This window comes from Stegodyphus dumicola, chromosome 12, assembly GCF_044657685.1.
Source record: "Stegodyphus dumicola isolate Sdum_Otavi_A_Nest chromosome 12, ASM4465768v1".
NCBI lineage: Eukaryota > Metazoa > Arthropoda > Arachnida > Araneae > Eresidae > Stegodyphus > Stegodyphus dumicola.
The window spans coordinates 59,641,556-59,664,922 of NC_140779.1; the positions used below are offsets into that span (position 1 = coordinate 59,641,556).

At 33.7% G+C, this 23,367-nt stretch overlaps 1 protein-coding gene across 2 annotated transcripts in view; it reads right to left on the reverse strand.

The window, feature by feature from the left end:
- Positions 1–23,367, reverse strand: part of LOC118194064 (cell adhesion molecule Dscam1-like) — a 572,732-nt gene that overhangs the window by 172,618 nt on the left and 376,747 nt on the right. For both annotated transcript variants that reach the window (XR_015044453.1, XM_085827755.1), the window contains exon 7: positions 8,398–8,805. Coding sequence is in view for 1 of the 2 variants with exons in the window: in XM_085827755.1 (XP_085683881.1) it covers positions 8,398–8,805 (408 nt within the window). In the remaining variant the exon portion in view is untranslated. The remainder of the gene's footprint in view (positions 1–8,397; positions 8,806–23,367) is intronic.

The window sequence follows — 23,367 nt, forward strand, 5'->3', positions numbered from 1 at the left end:
TTTCTTTGTAATAACATCAATAATAAGTATAAAATATCAAGAGATTCTAAAAAAAGTTTAATTAAAATCTAAATGCAAAATATAATCTTTCACTCATCTTGATGAAATGTAAAAAAGTTACTTAAATCTATGTCTAAACATACGTAAAAAATAATAAAATATTTCATTAAACTACCAGTATCAAACATCATGATATGATTACTGATAACAGTTCTCCAACACGAAAGCCAGAAATATAAATTTTTATAACAGTACAAAGACAGGCTTTTATACTGGTGATCAAATGTGCTCCTTGTATTCAGAAATAATTTTAAATGTATCCTAGTATTCTAGATGTTACCAAGTATCAAGAAATAGTTATAGATGGCCATTTATGATATTTTTCGAAATGCTGAATATACTTGGAATTAATGTTTATGTGAGTTATAGTTAAAATATTTCTAAAAATTAAAAACGATGCCACTATTTCATAGAAATGTGATTGGAATTGGTGAGAAATCACGTAAAAGAAAGGTAGTCAAATCCTTCTTTAAAAAATACTTTGTAAAGTGTGCGTTATAAATTGTTTGTGATTCACAAGGTGTAAAATAACGCCGCACTCAGTGTTTGTTACAAACTGACATATAAACACTGGGTTACGGTTTCGTACAGTCTCAAGGTGAGATTGGTTGTTTTTTTGCTGAGTGTTCAAGACCAAAAAAACGGATAAACAAAGAATATTTGTCATGCCTGAGAGAAACGTCTCTGTGCAGAACATACGGCAATTAAATAATACTTTAATTATTGTCCATAGAAAATGTAGTATGATGGTTCCGTACCAGTAATTGAATTTTTAATGATATTTTGTATACTTTTAAACATAAATTAATGATTTATCTAAAACTGTTGATATATCAGATGAATTTTGTTTTTCCAAATTCATCAGTTCAAATTTCAAATAAAAATTTTGAACTAATAATATTACTTTCATATTGTAAAACTAAATTAAAATATGTTTGCCATTTAATAGCTTTATGATTTTCATTTCTTGTATTTTATGCTTGTTGATGGTTTGGGTGTGTTAGTTATTACGTCACATTAAAAGCATAGGAAAAATAGTCGCATTAACACTAAGTTAACCGTGAATTAATCTTACCATGCTGGGACATTTCTTATAATTCCGATGAAAAGATGTCAAGTTAAGGGCGGAAGATAAGAATTAAAACAAATATAAAATATGCAAAATCTTTACAGCATAGTCTGAACCATGTTTGTTCAATGAATCCACAAAAATATGATCCCTAATCATTTCACAAGACAGAAGATCTATGTTTCAATCATCAAAGCTGAAGAAGCTGTTGATGGCGGAAGAATACTTTGCACAGAATTCGGTGTGACAGTGTTTTTCAACAAGGTTTCAAGCGTTAGAAATTTGTAGAGTCTTTTGGTTATATCGATGCAGGTAATTTGAAAAATGTGCATTGCATTTGCTAGGATTCAAACACCAGACCTTCCGATTACGCGTCAGACGTGCACGCGGAAAGAAGGCAGAAAATACCTTATATACGCCCCCTTAAAAAATGGCAATTGGGGATGATAGGACCCAGTGGTAAAATCCTGGTAGTGACGCATCATCATCCACATCTTTTAGTTCGGGCGCCACTTGTAGAGACATTAGTTTATATCGATGCAGAAAACAGGAAAAGTATACTATGCTCTAGCCGGGATTCGAACACCGGACCTATCGATTGCGCATCGGATGTGGTATCTAATTACATCATGAAGGCACGCAGGGGAGAAAATACCTTTTAAATTTATTAACATTCTTCAAGAAGAATAAATTTAGGCTTATTGATTAATACTAGGTTGGAATAACTAATATTTAACTATTTTATGGAACCTGAAACTATGTAACACCAACATAGTTTATGAATCGCCACTGAGAGTTGGTGTTACCTCACAACAACGTATTTATTATCTTTTTATTCTTTCCTCTGATAGCTACGGATCGTAAATTTTGAGGTTAGTGTTAATAGTACAGTTCATCCAACTTTATTTCTTCTCTTTGATCCCAGCTGCGTGAATTCCTTTTGAGGTATGGTTCAACAGAAAGGTTTATTTTGCCTTTCTGTGGCACCTCATTGATCTTAATGAAGTGTCAGCGGTTTCTTTTGAGCAATTCACTAGTCAGTGCCAATTAACTTTCTTCACTTCTAACCCGAAAGAGCACTGCAGGGGGATTTGATATCGCTCCCTTTTCAGTGTGGGAACGCCGTGTGTATCATTCTTTTTTCCTCTCTTTTGCTCCGGTAGCTTTTTCCGGTCGGAATTTCCCTTATGCTCTCTGCCCCCCCCCCTCCTCAGATATATTTCTTTTCTAAGGTAGGAAAGTACAATTTTTTTCTGTATTCTCGGTGCCTTGTTTAAAGTATTGACCTTTCGACTTTCTCTGATTCGTCCAATATGGGAAAGTTTTGGATGTGATTTTGTCACTAGAACTTATGTGTGTTCAGAAACTTTTATTCTTGATATTTTTCTTCAGTCCACACCTTCTAGATGTTACCGTTCTTTAGTATTTTTTCGACATACATCTCCTACATTCTGAAAGATCAGGATTATTTATTTACCATCCAATCTTCTTTCTTTTAACTGTTAATAATAATCAGAAACTTAATTTTTAAGGGATGGTGAATACATTCGAAACTTCGGGAGTAATAAACAAGTGTTTCTGCAACTCCACTTTCATTAGAAGTCGTTGATGCAATTCATATAAGTAAATACAAAATTTGTTTATTTCATTGAATGGGAAAATCTATCAAAGATGTCTTATCTGTTAAAGGGATACCGTCATAGAGGACGTTTTAAGGAAAAATGGCCAATACTTATATATTTTACAAGGGAAACCATCAAAACAACTATGTAGCCAGTCCTTTTCCCTAGATCCACCTACCAACCATTCACTCCGTTGGATGGCATTCAAGTCAAGGTCCAAATACCAGTATTCAGCGCTTTTAACTGCTCCACAACTGGTTGAGGTAAACAGCAAAATATATTTAGCAAGAGAGCTGCACCTTTAATGAAACTTAAAATTTTGTTTCAGTGGGGAGACTGATGATTCACTAATCTATTAATCTGTATCTTTATTCGCTATCTTTGTATATTTATTTGCTTGCATAGTATGTTAAAGAATAAAAGTTCTATATTTAATTAAATCTTCCTGATGCTTTATGTGATTACATTCGTTTTGTGAAAACACGACCTTCAGACTAAGAAATCATCTCGTAGTTAATTGGCACCAAGCATAATATTTATAATGATGAGTGTTGTAATAATTTACATTTAGGTTTGTATATGAATGAAAGTACTCGGAACTACTAATACATGGTCTAAGAATCCAAGTTTCAGGAGGGCATAGAGGTAGTTATAATCTTGTATTTTATCTTAAAAATAAGGAAAATGATCACTGAGCTTCTTTGAAAGAACGAATCATTTAGTTCTCCAGTCAGTCTTAATTGGGCCCCATTTACTACCTTAGTAAAACTATAAAAAAAACCATTCTCTAAAAGGCAAATTAAACACATTCCTTCTTAATTATTAGTTAGAATTAATGCGTATGACACCGTTTCAGTTCTTTTCTTTTAATTTATAGTAGGAGAATTCTCATTATTCTGGAAACGATCAGAGTAATGGATTCCATTATGCATTCTCCATCCAAAGGATGGGAGATTTCTATTCTTCATTTATAATGAGGGATAATTCCATTCCAGAATTCTAATCCGTAAATGGAGTTTATTCTTCTGAAATTTTGGATGTCCATTTGAAGGTAGAATTTAAAAATGTAACAGCCACTGAAGATAATTCTTTTTTTTTTCAGGATACAACATAGGACAGGACAAGCCATAAATGTGTTGCAGAAAATTAGTGGGTCGTAGTAGAACATCTTCCATAAAGCCCAGATCACGTAAGTTTTAAGAGGCCGCAAGTTTAGCGCGTGCTAAGAACTGAAAGTTGCCACATTTGTTGTTTTCACTGACTTTCAGAAAATAAACTGCCACGCATGTTTGAAAAAACTGAGTGTCTGGAAACGGTATGCGTCTAGAAACGTTATGGTGCATCTCTGAAAACGGCGTATACTGTGTAAATGCCCCTGCTTTTGGAAATGAAATCCACACTGACCTTTCTTTGTCTTGAGCTCCGTAAAACAATACAATACTTCGGGAAGAATCTTCGTGTGCAGGCAAGCCTCCACATTTATTCAACGTCAAGTGTGTTCACTGCGACCTCTGAATGACAAGGCGAAATTGACGGCTACAACCGGTTTCTCCTCCTTCTGCTGTTGAGCGCCGAAGGTGTAGGACGGCCTTCTGGCTGTTCTCACCTCGGCTAAAGCGTGTGCCATTTTTTGTTCTTTTTCGTCCTTTTTTTGTCTGCCGTCTCCGTTGCTGGATATAGAGTCATGGTATTCCTTCTAGTAAAGAAAGTGGAACTGAAGATACAACTCAAAAGATCGATATATCTAACATCTGTCGATAATGAATAATGTTCTACAATTTGAAAATCTTCGAAAGGACTTCATGTGCACGTGCTAGAACTTTTCGGATGATATAAGTATTCGCCTTGTGCTTCTTCAAAAATATATTGGAATAACCAGCTAACTCAATTTCCGCCGTTAAAAAATTTGATTCTTTTTTATCACGAAACTTTGCTTTACGCCGATGGAATGAGATGTACTTTGATTGGAATATTACGCACATCTCGTACGAGAGGTTAGGATTCAAAATGTAGGACTATTATTCTTCTGTCTGGCGATATCTACTTAATTTATGCTGGTACTGATTCAAAATTTAATGATGTCAAGATATAATAAATATTAATTGATTTGTATTATTTGAATTGTAATCCTTTGGAGGTAAGTTATTTTGATTTCCTATTTCTCTTTAGATTACACATTTCCATCTGCGCATTTTCAAGTATTCTGGCTTATTGCATTATTTTTTTGCTACACTTCGTAAACTAGATTTCTGACACTCTACACTTAAAGAACTACCAGACTTTCAGCAGTACTTCTTGGGTCTACACCAAACATCTAGCCATACGTCTTGGGTACGCTAATTATTAAAACAATAAATGATTGTGATGATTCTTTGTAGCAAAACATTTCTTTCTATACATGTGTTTTTATTGTTATTCTGATGATAACGTACTGTTTGTTATTTTGATATTTTCCGTTTATAACGATTTACATTTAAAGAAGAAATAAATAAACAAAACTAGCTTCTAAATTTAAATTTGAGGTGACTTTTAATTTTGCTCAACAATAAAAATTTAATTTCACGGGTTGGAAGCAGTAGACATTACATTTATTTGAAGAGAGAAGTGAAATACTCGCGCAGTGTTTTTCCAAATTTTGTTCAAATTTTATAATTTAAAAATTTTGTTTTCATTATCATTTTTCTCCATGGGGTTAGATCGCAATCTGAGTTTTTTAGATGACAAGTTTTCCGTTTTATTTTATTTGTTCTTATAAGAAAATATTGTGAAAAGTATCGGAAAGTCTTCCAAATATTAAGGAAAAAAAGTTTTATAATCATTCCTTTGTTATATAACAAATTCCACTGTTTCATAATTAGATCAAACTTTGAGCTGCATCATAAAGTGAAAAAAACAGCAATTCTTTCAGATTCTTGTCAATAAATAAAAGTACTTAGTACGCTTTATCTTCGCGAATTACTTCTATTTTCAGATTAGCTGTAGCTTCCTGTATAAATCAAATCGAAATTAGTTTGTTTCCCTTGGTATGTTTTTGTCTTCTTACGAAGAAACCCCATACATCAATATACTTCTATTTTCTTTCTAAACACAGTAAATCGTATTCTCAAGACGCAGATTGAATTTGCTAATGAACCATGGCAATGATGCAATTTATTCATCGGAAGCCAACGTTAAGGTTTAATGAAATTATTTCTCCAAATTACTTTTTGGAATGCATGTATTTTGCCCACTACTTTCGGCAATTAGAGAAGCAAGATCTGGAACTCTAGTTAGGTTACCTAACTTCGAAAACAAAGTTGTTATTCAGAAAGAATAAATTGAACCTTTCTTTATTTCGATGTTAGAAATAAAATTACCGTGTAACATAATATAGATATTGTTAAAGAAGGCTGAAAAGTAAATTAACCTAATATGAAAAATTTTAAGAAGAAAACTAAAATCAAGTTAATATATTTTTTACTAAGAGCTAAGTGAAGTTTTTGGTCTTGAAAAAAATATATTTTACTAATTACATTTTTAAGCTTTTAAATCATAACTCTTGGAGAAATGTGTTGAAGAAAATTTTGTATGGTTAATCCAAGACATATAAAAAATCAGTAAACATTTAAAAAATTTATTTTTCAACGAATTTTTAATGCCGATGACCGTTATTTGACATTATATGCACGCAGGAATAGAACGGCTACTCCGACTCTTGTTAGATCCTTCCTTTCTGCAGCCACCGGAAGGTTGAAGGTTAGTGTCAACGTCAACTGTGCGTAGAAGGTTCACGAAGGTGGTCTGTTTGGTGTGGGAGGTGGTGTGCGAGACGACCAGCTATTTGCGTGCCGCTCTCGTCACGCCATAGGAGGGACCGTTTGAAGTAGGCACGACAACATGTCCACTGAACGCCTGATCAGTGGAGGGCTGTTCTCTTTACGGATGAGTCCAGGTTTAGTCTAGAAAGCGATAGTAGGCTTTATTTGATATGGAGAGAACCTGGAACCCGTTACGATCTGTCAAACATCCGTTAAAGAGATGCATACGGAAGAGGCAGTGTCTGTGTTTGGGGTGGCATCTCTTTGGGTGGACGCACAGACCTCCATGTCTTTCCAACGGAAACTGTGAATGCTCCGGTTTATAGAGATGACATCCTTGATGCTTATGTGCGGTCATGTGCCGGGGCAATAGGTGATGCTTTCCTGTTACAGGATGATAACGCAAGACCACACAGGGCTCGCATCGTAGATGATTATCTTAAACTGGAAACAATTATGCGCATGGAGTGGCCAGCTCGATCCCCGGACTTGAATCCTATCGAGCAAGTTTGGCATGCTTTAGAGACACGTCTAGCTGCTCTCAATCCGCCCCCTCAGACCCTTGCTGCTTCCTATGAAAGTGATAGACCGTATAATTGAAAGCATCACGCATCGCTGTATGTGCTGTACTGCTTCGAGAGGCGACCATATTCCATATTGAAGGTACTTTTCCTGTAGCAAACTGACACCTTCGATTTGTTCATTTTATACATCTGCTAATTTCTATACTACCATAATTGTCTGGTAATTTATTTTTATGTTATTTGATACCTTACTATATGTTGTATATCGTGGGTAAGTTTCATAAATTTCTACATGTAACGTTTTCAGTAATCGTGATTTTTGTGATTTTTCCTTAATTTATGATAATCAGTGTAAATATAAGTACTTAACCCTTCGCTTCTCTTCTGAGAAATGTAACCTAACAAAGCATTTTGAGTTTCACTCGGGAAGTTGGGGGAGGGGAGAAGATTGCTCTCGCGAATCTCATAATTCAGAATAAATGCTTAAACTACAAGTTGGTGATAAAGCTTTTAAACAGGTTTGGATAATCAAAATAGTTTCGTCGGATCATTTCGAACATATCGGTTTTGTATGTAAATTTACATAAATATTTGTACATACTACGTTACATGAAAAAGTTCCCTTTGTCTGTAGCATTATGTTTCAATTATTTATTTGTACTCTTTCGCTTTCAAAGTTTGTAAATTAATTTTGAACTTATTGTATACTAGATAAGTTACTAAATAAGATTAATATTTTATCGTAGTTACTTTATTTAATAGGGAATACAATTATGTAAACGGAGAATAGCTAATTACTACGTGAGATCTTGTATGAGTCAGCCATGTAACCTAATGCAATTGTCTAATTTATCATCTAATTATGTGAAATATAGGAAATCTTTGTTATCTATCATGTAATCTTTTGTGAATAAAAATACTGTGAAATACGAAAGAAAAAAGTTAGATTTGTCTCCACCTAATGCCGATAACTTGCGTGAAATATTATGTTTTTCTGAGCATAAAAACGTTATGTTAATGAGCAGGTAAAACAGATCCACAGAAAATGCCTCACTAAAAAGTGGCAAATACTTTTGCTCATAAAATCGGTTATCATTTCTCAGTCAAGAAGAGAAATAAAAAGGAATCTACCTATTTCTCTAGGAAGGCAAGTTATTTTCAGATTCTCCCAGAGTATTAATTAGATTTAAAACTAGCCAGTCATAAGTGCTTCTTTTTCATTTAAATTTCACTATTCTTGATGTTTACAATAATTTCACAAACACACACTGATTATCGGAAGCAAGAGGAATAAAATCAGCAGCTCTGCTTTATTAGCTACATACCTCTTTCCCAATAAATCTTCGTTATAGGATATCCAGAAACCGGACAGTGAATAGTAACACTTTGTCCAGTCAGTGCTGTGATGTTTCTCATGTGTCTAATGAAAGGGGGTCCAAAAACATTAAGGCGCCTTGAATGACTAATGGCTCGAACTCCGTTCTGTGCCACACACTGGTACGTTCCACTGTCTTCCACAGTAATACTGGAGACATTGACGTAACTGTTGACAGTCCTTTCGTCACTCACGTAATCGCCCACTCGAATATGGTACGCTTCGGGAACTGGATATCCATCCACTGTCCACGTCACTTGCGGCAAGGGATTGCCAGATGCGGAACACTTCAAAGACACCGACGAACCAGGATGAACAGCTTGCTCTGAGAAGGCGTAAGTGAAGACAGGAGCTTCCTCTAATATATTTCAAGAGAAATATTATAGAAGATAACCACTAAGCATCTTTAAAATATTAAAGAAAGTAAACACCATATCCACAAAAGTCCTTACTTGGCCTTTATTATGCCAAACATTGGTCCCAGACATACACTTTCATTTACTAAAATGTTTTGAATGGCGTATATAGTCATGTTTTGAATTTTTTATTATCAAGAAATCAGTTTTTTAAAAATTATGATATTTAACTCTTTCTACGTACCTCTGATTCTTAAATTTATATTTAAGAAAATTTTGTACTAATTTTTAAACAATAAAATAAAAAAAAAACGGGAGAAAATATAAAAGAGTAGAATAATGAGCCAAATGACTGAAAAAGATGATCCAAATATGAAAGATACGACAAAAACAGGCCGAAATATTTGATTTCAAAATTTGCAATTTTTGACATCACATTCAGTTGTATATAGAGGCCATTCAATGATATTGTTCTGAAATTAACTAATTTAGTGACAATCTTGTTTAAGTGCCTTTAATTTATAATTCTGTTACATGTGGTATGCCGAAAGAATTTTCACACAGATAATTTATAAGTTATTTACATTTGTATAAAGTTTTATTACTTTAGAATCCTAATCTGGTAATCTTACAGAAATTCATCAAAGTACAAATATCTTTAATTTTAATTAATTTAAATAGTATTAAGAGTTAGCTGAGTGCCAATATTGAACTTGGCAGTGTTTTCTAGAATACGAATTCTATAAGATTATATGAATATGATCTTCATTTCGAACAAAATTATATTGACCAATACTTTTCATGACAATCTGCATGTAAATGTTTGCCACTTAATCTCTTAACACCAGAAACCGTTTTACAAATTGTTATTTCAGTTTTATTTATATAGGCCTGAAAAAAATTTCACTCTTCAATTTGTGTACGGCCGTAAATACCATCTCCGAATTCCAATACCAAATATCTCAGTCATTTTTGTTGTACGAGAGTCATTCTTTAGAGTTTTATTCTTTTTATAACGAGCAAAAAATTTATTTCCTAAGTATAAGTTTAGGAACTGGAACAATCAATAAAAAGTTATATTTCGTAAGTTTTACAAAAATCATAGCTTTAAATTTAAAAGTGCCAAAACATGAATATTTGCATCATTAAAACCTTTTAATTGGAAGTATATGTCTATACCAATGGTAATAAAAATAAAGGTCAGTAAGGATAATTGTGGACACTGTGTATAATAAATATAATATAACGTAATATAATAATAATAAAAATAATAATTCGCAACATTAGCCGATTTAGTAGCATCATTGCTTTCCACAATCATAGACACCCTCATACTCGGGATACGTTACGCTTTGACCGATTCCAGGATATGCAATATGCATGAATCTTCATACCTTACAACAATCTCTTTTTTTACCGTTATGGTAATCTTAATAATTTTCTACGCTTCTCATTAATTTTCTTAAAACTCATTGTTAATGAATTTACAAATAATTTAGAACGGGAAAACAAAAAATTAATTTAAAATTCAGAACTACGGAATTGGGTATTTACTAATTAATAGCAACAGGAGTACTGATGCACATGGGCTATCGATTTCACCACCTTCGCAAAGTTAGCCGATTAAGTATTATCTTTGTTTTGCCCAATCGTAGACACCCTCTTACTTCAGATTTTAGGTTTTATAGACACTTTCAGACTCGGGATACGGTATACAATAACCAGACCTCGGATAGGCATGGTATCTGCATGGTTTTGAACGACCTATTTTATCACCTTCATGGTAATTAATCCTTTTAACCTCCATTGCAATTAATCTAATGGTCATCTATTAATTTTCTTCGTTACTTGACTTTTTTCATTAATATTTCTAAAACTCATTGTAATGACTTCACAGATAATTTACAAGGAAAAAACTCAAAATTTCTTGAAAATTCAGAGTTACAACGCCGATTGTTTACTAAATAGTAGCAACGGCGTACTGACGCTCATGTGCAATCGCAGCCGTATTTCGAAAGAAGTAAACAAATGTAGTGGGCGCAGTCGTGACTCATCGAACTCGAACATCGAACATCTATTCGAACCAAATATACACAAAATAAAAATTTCCCCCTCCAAACAGGAAGTATACCAAGTTGGAGGTATTTCAAAGTGGATGTATACAAAAGTACCACAGTAAGTGATACTTTCTACATCTTGCGGATGAAGCGTGCTGTGGTAAGTTAATGAAACATAATGTTATGAAATGGAACATACTCTAAACTGAGTGGCGTAACAGCCCTAATGGGCCAAATCCTGCAGTGCCCGAAATCTGCTTTCTTAACCGTCGGCCCCGGGATGCGTAAGCATATGCCCTAAACGAGTGGTCAGCTTGTCACAGGACCTCCAGTGTTTAGTCCCCAAGTGAACTTCGTACTCATTTTATCGACCCAAGTGATGAAATGCAACATAAGAAGTCAAAATATGAAAAGATTACTGATATTTCTGACGTCAAAACAAAATTGAGAGCAAAGAAGCCTTAGAATATTGTAAAATTTTGCAAAGAAAACATTGCACGATGAAACTACTATTATCCGTATAAAACAGGACTACAACTGATCCAAACATTCAGAAAACTAGTTTGAGTCTTTTGTTTTATATGTTTTAATCTACATTTTATCTGGCCTTTAATTCCCATATCAAATATTACCATTATTTTAAAGCAAACTAGTCTTCCTTCCTTTCTTTCGCAGCTATGCTTTACTTTTCTCCCTGCAGGCAAAAAGACTTAGCAGGCGCAAAACAAGAGATATAACTTCTTTATATTTCTGTTAGATAATTGGGTTACCTTTTTTCTGTAGTATAAATATGTACGCATGATAATAAAAGCAAAGGAGCTTCCCCCGTTTGCGGTATTTTATTTGAAAAGAGATTAAACCGTTAAAAATATAAAATGCTTGAGGAGGAAAGAAGGGAGGGGTGAACTTATTTTCTGCGACATCATTAAAACAATGAACTGATTTTGATTTGCCTAATATACGATCCACTTTTATTTCAATTAGAGTAGATTAGTTTTATGTATTTAGACTTTGAAACTAAATGCAAAATTCCTTATTTCGTAAGGTTCCCGCCTTCCTAGCGTGCATTCGCTGTGTAGTGGTCAGCACACTGTGCCGGTATTTCAGAGGTCCGTGGTTCGATTCCCGGCGAAGGCGATTGCTAATTTTTCATCTCGTCTGCTTCCAAAAAAATACCTAATGTCTATGCAGTGGCACCCGAACTAAAAGGGTGTTGGATGATGATTCTCCTCAGCCAGGATTTGGCGATTGGGTCCCCTAGAGACTCCAGTCGCCCTTTAAAAGGGGGAGTATGTAAGGTTATATCACCCGCCTTCCTAGAGTGCCTTCGTGGTGTAGTGGTCAGCATACTGAGCCGAAATTTCAGAAGTCCGTGGTTCGATTCCCGGCGAAGGCGATTGCTAGTTTTTCATCTCGTCGGCTTCTACAAAAATACCTAATGTCTCTACAGGTTTTATTTTTATTCCACTAAAATTAAACAAAAAAAAGTACTTTTCCGTTTATGTAAAATAAAACGCATAACCTATTTCAGTTCTATGAAAATCAAAATAAGGTACTACTTTTATTTGATGTAAAATAAATATAACAAATTTAGTTATATAACTAGTAAGCACTAATGATTGTTTGAACTCTTTATTTGAAACCATTTTATGACTTTAACGAACATAGTCAAATAGGATCCTATGTGTGGCGTATTTAAGACAATGAAAATGTTAAAAATTATAAGTAAAACAGAAACGAGCTTAAAAATAATGTTAATTTAACATAGAAAGGAGGAAAAAATCCGAATAATACTAATAGCAATAGAAAGAAGAGTAAATACAGATGATTAAAAATAATTTTCAACTAAATATCCGGAATTGCATCAAATTTAGTTTATAGTTTTAAACAAAATACTGTGTTTTGTAGGAATTCATATGCATTCGCTGCAAAGATTTTAATCTAAAAGCAGACGAAAAATAATCTAGGAGACGACATGCCCTAACAGACTAATAATAATAACTTTCCTAATAATGTTTTCATCTAGCATTGCTAAAGTCGCAACTTCACTTGCCAATATCAAAAGATCTCGACAATCTGCAACTTGTTTGTGATCAATGCCTTTAGGAGTTCTCCGAAAACGGAGAAAATAACTTGGGAAAACGTCGTCTACAAAACATCTTAGTAAGGATAAGAAAGCAAGGGAAAAAACCTCGCAGTTCTAAGACATAATGAAGAAAATAAAGCGGTACGAAAACTCTGCAGTTTTGAAACGTTGTACAAAATATCGTAGTAAATAAACAAAGTATATGTAAATCGTCGCACGAATGATAACATCGCAAAGATGCGTTTTCTGCCTTTAAATTTTTCACGCAATGCTTTGCAAGCAAGTATCAAACAACAAAAATTAAATAATAATTCTGCCTCTATATTTCATACTTTTGTATTAATTAATAAGTGTTTATTGAAAAAGCAGAAAGGAAATTTAAGCATCCGCATCTGGAAATAAGCAAAAATTAATCCTGCATAGTTTAACAGAATGTTAAACTAACTATGCTATAACTATTAAAATTAATTATTAAACTGTTCAGTATTAAAAGTCCATTATTTAATTAATATCTTTTATAAACACGTATTAGTAGATTTTCGTGAAAAAATATAGTATTAAAAAGATTGAAAAGGATGCAAATACATAAGTTTAAAATTCTGTTAACCATTATAGTAGCATTAATGTTTTACTAACTTCTATATTTTTAATGCTTGTGCTTCTTGCTTGCGTTTTGAATAAACATTTGCTAATTAATACAAATACATGAAATATGGAAAAATTATAGAGGTAAAAATATTAGTTATTTGTTCTGTGTTCACAAACCATTACGGGGACAAGTTTTTTCATTCAGAAAACACAAGACTGCGATATTATCATCATGGGGGGATATGTAGGTGCTTTTTGTATCACAATATTTTGTACGACACTGTTTAAAACTGCTAAGGTTTCACATTCCCCTTTTTTATGTATATATATCCTCTGAAAAGACTGTTCACGGACTAATACTGCAACAAGGGCAACTCAGAGATAATGAAGCAAGTGAATGAAAAGAATTATATCCAAGAAACTGAAGATTAGTGTAAAATGCAGAAAGGCGGCTTAACCGTCCAAATGCTAGAAACGACTAGTATGACTTCCTGTAGTGCCATTAATTTAGCTTGTTGGAAGTAAAATAACCATATCGCCTTTTTTAAATATTAAGATGTCTTCGCGCCCACCAGCGGTCGAGCGGTAAATCTCTGAACACTGGTAGTTCTGACCTGGACTCGAATCCAGGCAAACGGGCAGGCTGCATGAGCCGTTTCCCCATCTGTAACGTATTGTTACGTTATTGCTTTTCTGGCACCAGTTGTTACGTTATTTTCTTCCTTCACGTTCGTACGGGGTTCGTGAGGATTTGGAGCGAATAATGTTTTAATAAGTATTAAAACGCACTTTATTGGCCAGTATTGTCAGGGCAGCTCCAAAACACGTTTTTACAGTCGTCAATGACCTACTATAAACATGCTGACACGATCAGCGACACAGTCTCTACGACATCAGGCTATCACGGTGGAGACAGCTTAACGGCAAAGCACTAGAGTACAGCTCCCGACTCTCCTTGGTTGTTCTCGGAACTCCACGTACTCTCGAGACTCTCCACGCTACAACTCGCGATGCACTCGACGACACACAGACCACAGCTTTCGAATCTTCGGTTCAGTCGTTCCCGGAGCTCAACACGCTCTCGACAATGCACTAACTGTGATACACTACGAGATTCTTTCGGTGCACTCGACGACCCACTCGGCACTCGCTGCCCGGCTATCAATTCGATCGTCTCCGCAGGAATTCACTCGCTAGACGAGACACCAACTCGTTACTAACTCTCCGCGTACCAGCATGACTTTCGGCTTGTGTTCGAGAGCATTCTGCACTAAACCGGTAAGAATTCGTTCCAGAAGGTTCTCCATCCGTCCATGGCATATCGCCAATTTTGTTGCCAAATGGGAGATTTCTCGCCAAATGTGGCAACTTTTCCATTTTATAGGAACCCTAAAACTGATTTGTGGGGAAGCTATCTCACCGCGCCTGGACAGTATACACGAACCAGTTTCCCTTAGAATGTGGTCCGTGAAGGCATCCCTTCCTTTAGGAAGATAGTCAGTACGCTTTGCCATAATAAACTAAGCCAAACCAACCAGGATGTTTTCTCCTTGCTCTCTATTTTCCCACCTGTTTTGTGCGGCGACGTTTTGTCCTTGCAATATATTCTCGTGAGCCGTTTATTTTCGCGATTTTTTCATTTGTAAGCAGCCTCTCGATTTCACGGGAATAACTGACCAATAATTCTGCAGTTTTATTGATACCATTATCATCCATAAAGAATCACAGAACTTAAAATTTAACAGAAAGATCAGAAGAGTTAATCAGTTAAATGTAACAGAGCGTTTGACTAATTCACTCTGAAAATGTAAAAACGTAGCCGGCGAGTAGGTACAGTTAATTTGGCAGAACTTTGAAAAACTTGTAGCTGGAAAAAGTCTGCCTTGTGAGAATGAAGGCATCTTTGAAACAATGCACTTATCTGATGAATGAATTACACTTATCTTTGAAAGGCCACTTGTTAATTTATTACGTACATCAATATAATACTTGATTGATTATTTGTATTATTGTTAATACTTCGTAATGTTATTAACGATTACTATACGCTTTTCGTAGAGCATTAATAAATGTATTAAAGCGCAAAGTGGCAGATGTCCGGGTTCTGGAATAGCAACTAATCCAGCAGTCACCATGAATAGTAATTAACAGCTTTTGTTCGGTATATGTTTCATGTAACCACACAAACCAAATATTGCTTTTCAATTAATTGATAAAATAACGCAAATACATCAGATACATCAGATGAGATATACCATCGGGGCAAGTAATTTCGCAGTCCACTTCAAAACTCTTAAAGTTAAGGTTTTTCCCGAACAACTAAGTTTTTAATATATTTTATTAAATTTTGTGAAAATAATTTTCCTAAACGTCCTTGTGTGTGATTAGAGAAAATTTAATAATGCATTTTTCGGAGAAAAACCTTCCATTGCTAATCTAATATTGCAAGCCCAAAAACAAAATGACGGAAGAATTCCTTTCGCCCTTTCGCAAACTAAACATGAAAACGTTTTCGAAGATATTTCGCGAGAAAAAATATTTTGTGAAATTTAATATACAAAGAGAGAAAGAAGGAAAGTTGCTTTTCAAAACAAAATTCCATTTCGTGTGAAAAGAGAAAATAATCCTAGACGATTAAAATATCAAGTGGAATTTAACGCTTTGCTTTACCAAAAACTCAAACCTATTCGAATTTAATCCCAGATTCTCTCTTCCAAATTGCATTCTTAAGGTTCAGTTCTACTGCTCAATTTTTATTAAACCAACAATAGCCATTTTTGCCTTTCCTATGTCATAAGGAAGCTTTTTAAGTCTTTCAGAAACATTTGGGAGAAAATATATTAATCTATGGATAAAAAAAAAAAAAAAAACAGAAAAAGAAAAACATTAAATAGTCTCTGGAAAATTTTGTAAATGAAATTTTGGAAGACAAAAATTTTGTATGCATTGTTTTTAGATAAGACTCTGGCAGTAAATCTGAAAGCTCAGATTTTAATGCTATAATTTTATAACAATGTTACTAAGAAAATCTTTTATCTCTAGAGTTAATATTCATTATACGAAATATTCACGAAATTCTGTAATATATTGATGAACTGGAAAAAATAATTAAAGTAATTGAGTCTGACAACTTCAGCTTAAATTATTACCTTTAAACACTGAAGAGTTTACGATTAAAATTTCGAAATACAAGGCAAAATAAATAAATAAATAATAAACGTAAAATCTGAATGTTTCCAGATTTTATGTTATGTCCAAAGGGGCGTTTTAATCATTTACTCGTACATAAATGTTTCGAGAGCATTTGGGCTAAACAGTTTTATAAACTACACATATTTAGAATTTTCGATAGATAGTCTCACGCGCTGAAGATAAAATATTTTATTCCGTACTGTGTGCTGCCACTGGTGACTTTAAAATCGTTGAGTTTCTTAATCAAAAATTTGTTAAAGTTAAAAAATATGAGATATAATAATAAAACAAATTCAAAGATTCGGGTTTCCAGATGCCCATATTTGTATGGAGGACTACGTTATTCAATATTTGATGGCTCTAGGTATCGCTCATTTTTTCATAATCCGAGAAACATACATACATGCATGCAGATTCTTCAATGTTTAATTTCTTTAAATATAATGTAGTTCGATAATATTTGGTGGCAACAATCTGAAAAGTGATTCAATGCTTTTAGTGCTTCGACGCAAAATGTCGTTTCGAAACTAGTAGCCCTACTTGGTTAAAGCCCCTTCGCGCTAAAAATAATTAAATTAATTGAGTCCGACAGCTTCACATAAAATTATTACTTCAAAGAGTTTACCATTAAATTTTCAAAAAGTGAAAACAAAGTAAAAGTTAAAAAGTCATAAGATTAAAAAGAAATTTCAGTCTGACACTGGTATGCAGAATTCTTTTAAACACTCATGCAAGTTGACGAAAAGCAGATACATCTTACTAACTAAAATTTGCCCTACTGAGATTAAAAGTAGAGAATATAAGATCACGTGTTAAAATGAGCTGTTCAAAATGTCAAAGTCAAAAGATAGAAAACAAATTTCCTTTATAATTAATTCGTACTAAAATTATGCCGATTGGAGAATTGTGTCTTCATTTAATAAGATAGTATCTATATTTAGTTATTCAGTTAATCATAAGTAATATCGAAGTTTAATTATTTAAGTCGTAGTTATACATTTACTATTTCACTGGATCACTTGCGGTCGAGTTTGCAACAAATATTTGAGGAATATAATTCCCAATTGGCAATTTTTTATACTTTTCTGGGGAATGAAAGCCGTGAATTTTTAAATAATAAACACCTTCATTAACAAACCTTGCTTAGTTTAATTTTAGAATGAGTATAAACTCTTACTAAGTATTACTATAGCTTTGTTTGGTTTAGTTGCTATGACAAAGCTAACAAGAGTTCTTGTTAAAGGAAGGGATGCCTTCATGGAGATGTTTCACATAGGAAAAAAAAAACACGCAAACGCCCATGCAGCCAGCCAGTTCGCTTGGAATCGACCCCAGGTCAGAACTACCAGTGTTCAACGATTTATACCGCTTCGCCCCTGGTGGGCATATTACTATAGGAAACCGAGAAGTGTATAAAAATTAGATTCTATAGTTTTGGCCAAACTGATTATTTAACGATTAAAATTGTCATAGCGTGAATATTTATGACAATCGGAAGTAAATGTTTACGACACACGACTGAAAAAATAAAGATTGAGTAAGCACTTCGATGGTCAGGGTGTATATAACAGCTGTGCATCAAACAATATATAGCTGAATTTCATCTCATAAAATTTAGTTTCATATTCGAAACAATTCTTCTGAAATTCAGTTAGGTTCTCTGGGCAAGGCTTCTAAAGAACTAAATCTTTTGGGGAGGGGGCGAGAAACTAGAAGTTGCTCGAATAAATTGTGGGCTTCTGTATTCCTTATATTCTTCATATATTATATAACCGGAAGAGTCATGATTTAAAATATTTCTGCTGAAAGTAAATTTACAGTTTATTTATACATTAGATATATAGATGTTTACTTATACGTGACCTGAATGAAACTGGCTTCATCTGAGATTAAATTTATGTGTACACACAGAACTGAATGTAAATTGGTATTATATTTATGAACGATATTTCAAAGTGTTATTCTTCACTTTGTTTCAAATGTCTGTGTAATAAATATTTATGAAAATTCTCTCAATTATTTGCTGTCATCAATATTAATCTAACGACGCACTTCTGTAGCTGTTCAAATAAAGCAATTAAATATGATATGCTGTCATTTTGGATGCAAATTATGTTAGCTGTATTAAAATATTTGAAAATAAGATTAAAAAAGTTTTTGTTGATATTTAAATGTTGTTCGTTTTTTCAGCAGGAAAGAAATAATTATCGAATCATTTAAAAAAATATAAGATCGTGTGTTTGACCGAGAAAGAAAATTAATATTTTAATTATTTAAGTCGAGAATCGGACAAATGCAAGCTATTTTATTTTACATAATGCTTTTTTGAGGGGGGGGTAGATGAGAAATAAAGTGATAATTTCTTCAGACCTTTTAAGACGTCTGGTTATTATTTTAAATTTTCTGAAAATGCTTTATTGATGACAGCGATTTTTTCCCTAATGTAATTCGATACGAGATGTTGAGGTAGAATTATAATTTTAATTACTTATCAACAAACTCATTTGAAACAAATAATACATCGATGATTACATATTCATTATTTTCAATTTTTAGAAATAATTTTAATGCTAATGGTGGAAAGAAGCAACTACTCAGTTGGGCTTTTAACATTTTAAAAGAAAATGCTACTCATTTATTAACATCTCTTTATTAGATAATTTTTATATTAATACGGGACGAATAAGAAACGTTATTTACGAAAATGATTTATTGATAAAATATTAATCATTTCTTTTCAGTTTTAAACGGATATTATTGTTACGTGCATACGGGTTCGTAATGGATTGAATGCACACAGAGCGGATGATAGCTTGATAAAATTTATTTTCCCAAAAGAAACACGTTACAGTTCTGGAACTTTCTACAAAAGTACTCGTACAGCTCTTCTCAGTATAGCACAGTCAGTAGTTACCACTACAAACTATTAAAAGAGTTAAATGGAACGCAATGGCAAAGCGCATATAAGGAGCGAAGCTCACTCGGAGCTCTCTCGATACTCCGAACTCAACTCTGAACTAAAAACTGAGAACTGATGCTCTCTTCGGTCTTACATAGTTTCATTCCGGGCTCTGAGAAATTTCCAGTGCATTACATTTCCCGAAATTACTGGAAAGCATATACGGTTAAAGTTGCATTTAAGGATCGGAAACAGGTACAGTTATGTACAGGGCTCAATTACAGTTATTCCATTACACTACCAATTACAGTTATACCAGGACCGTATCAAAATGTCTCCAAACGATCAGAGCTGGATTTAGACTTGATAAGGCCCTAAACCAGCGGTGCCCAACCTTGTGCTCGCGAGCACAAAATATACTCGCCAGCCCGATTAGGCACAAAAAGTATTTTAAAAATAACCATTCTTTTATATTTCTTAATTGTTAAAATATATTAAGCATTTATAGTCATAAGAGATATCTTGCAAGACGTTATAAAATAATTGATTGCTGTCTCATGAACTTTATAGCGAACATGGAATCTTATTGCTTCATTCCTATGTTAGATTGCTCAGCAGGGGAAAGTAATTCAACGATTTGTAGAACTTCTTTCACCAGTAAAGCAGTTTTGGGAATCCGGAAACGAAACTTCAGCTGACTGAAGGAAGCTAACTGAAGGCTTCAGTTCCTTCAGCTAACTGAAGGAAATCTCCAGGGAAAAGAAAAAACCCTTTTTCAATTGACTGGGACTGTAACTGCTTTTCAGATAAAGTAAAATTTGTGGATAAATCAGATGAAAGAAACAAATTTCACCCATTTTCGGAATTTATCAAACCATATTAATAACCACAAGGCAATTGAAACAGAGAAATACTTGGAAAACCCAAATGCACTGAAAAATAATTTTGAACTCTGCTTCTCTGATTTCCATAAAGTTCAACCAGTATTATTATTCATCTCAAAACCATTTGCCGAAATTAATATTTTAGATTTAAAAATAAGATTGGAAATATGTTTAACAAAAATGTTGATGTTTAGGAAATATGCTCGCGATAGGCCAAAATGTGCTCGCGAGACGCCAAAGGTTGGGTACCACTGCCTTAAGCTATTTTTTTTTATACTCTTATGCTGGGCTGTCGCTGTAGAGCACGCGACGTTGCCGGCTCTATGACTAAGTATCCCAATAGAGTACAAGACGTTGAACAGTCTGGTCGAGCAGTGAGAAAGCGTCGGAAATGGGAATAGGGGAGTGAGCAGCGTCACAAGAAGAAAGAAAGCCGCACGCATGGAGAGGCTAAAGACTAGTGGGTGTCTGGTATTGTTGTATCATGATAAGTGGGTGGTTAAGACATGAGAATAAGTCTGAGAAAAGTTTTATTATCTAAATATGATATCGTAAGATATAACATACAATACAAATACAAAACACATAAATAAAAGATACAAATGATAGAATATAACATGTATACATTATATACAAATTTACACTATATACAGGAAAATCCGTGAAAGCGAACTAAGTAGTGAAATTATCGTCACGGGTGAGGTGCGCCCCGTAAGGTCTGATGCAACTGTCTTCTCTCAAAGGTAGATAGTCAAAAACTTTAAAATGACGTAAAAAGTCGCATTGTATGGCTTTGTCGAAAAAGTTTTTGTTCATTTTAAGGAAGTATTTTTCAATAGTATTCAGTTTAAGATCTCTGTGAAGAGTGTCGTTTGAGACATAAAAATGTGCGTTTGTAATAAGCCTCATAAACTTGTTTTGTAGTACTTGCAATTTACAAAGATCTTTATAAATTGTAGTAACTGTAGCCCAAGCAGGGGATGCATAGGAAAAAATTGCTCTGATAATGGCCGTATAAAGATGTCTTTTTGGAGAAAGGTCCAATTTAGAGTATTTACCTAGCAGGGCTGCAAGATTGTTCATTACAGTGTGAGCTTTGTTTCTGACCTTAATAATATGGCCTTTCCATTTGAATTGCTTGTTAAGGACGACACCAAGGTAAGTAGCTTTCTTAACTTCAGGTACAGTAATATTGAAAATTTTAAGTTTTCTTCTAGCAGGAGTCATTATGCGTTTTTTGTTAATTAACAGAAGTTGTAATTTTTGAGCGTTGATGGAGATGCGTCATTGCTTGCACCAATTTTCAATATCAGAGACAAAACTTTGCATATTTTTAATAGCAGTATCAGCGTTAAAAGACTTAATGGCCGTATCATCGGCGTAACAGCCGAGGAAAGAATTTATATCAGAATTTATTTTAGGGAAGTCAGAGACGTAAAAAATATACAAAACAGGTCCAAGAACAGAGCCTTGAGCCACTCCGGCTTTGAGTGTCTTACAATCAGAATTATCGTCATGAATGTTGACAAAGAAACGTCTATTTGTAATAAAAGAGTTGATGAGGAGAATGATGTCTCGATTGAAATCCAGAGTGATGAGCTTTTGGATAAGACCCTCATGCCAGACGCGGTCGAAAACTTTCGCCACGTCTAGCATGAGTAAGGCAACTGTTTGATTGTTGTGCAAAGCGGCTCCGACAAATTCGGCTAATCTAACAAGCTGCTTTATAGTGCTTAACTTTTTCTGGAAACCGAATTGCTCGGGTGAATTCTTGTAAAAAAATCTTGTAAGTTCAATTTTCTTTAAAATAATGCTCTCAAAAATTTTGCTAAAGCCAGGAAGTAAACTGATGGGTCTAAACCCATCCGGTTTAGTAATATCCTTGCTCGGTTTGGGCAGCACGATAATTTTGGCAGTCTTCCATTTTCTAAGAAAATAATTATTGGCAAGCCAAGCATTAAGAATGCTAGTGAGTTTCGAGATGACACTCGATGGGAGGTTTTTGATTTCTATGTTGGTAATCTGATCAACCTAAGCTATTTGAGATATGGAGCCCTTTATAAGTCTCTTTTACTATATTTTAATTTTTTTTGGGAGGGGCCTAAGCTATAGCTTGTGTAGCTTATACATAAATCAAGTTTTCCGACATTTGTCAATTTCTTCCCAAAACTGAAGTCGCCAAAACTATCGCTAACTTGGCGCTATCTTGCAATTTTGAGGAGATAATCATTTACCTCACTGTTAAATGGACTTGCCTCTGTTACCTTATATTTCCCGCGAACCTTCATTTTTGAGGCTTTTCTTGTTACATATGCACAGAGATACTATTTTAAACATAATTTCATTAAAATTAATTACATATGCAAACAATATGTTATTTAAAACTAAGACTTTACCATCGAATCTTAGACTATTCTATCACAATTAAAATAATGAATAAAATTTAATAAGTAGAATTTAAAGTTAAAATTTTATTCTACAAAATTTTGTGCAAGAAACATTTAAAACACAGGGAAAAAACACGAATAGAATAGTTTTTATGCCATAAACTGTTGCTTAATAATTAAAAGCAATAATGTTTTCTACATTAAACTTATCTAGAGATAAATAATAACTGCATTTTCTACGGTTTCTTAAATCTTCTTTTATAAGTAATTCTATATAGAAATGCTTCTTCAGAAAATTCTCTAGAAATTTTATGATGCTTTTACAGATTAGAATTCTTTAGACATATTGCTTTGCAAAATTAGAGAGAAATTTTATTTCTTATAAAATAGCATATAGAAAAATCAGCAAATGTTTTGAAACTGTAATCAGAACAAATTTTGAGTTTTTTATATATTATATGAGGCGTGAGA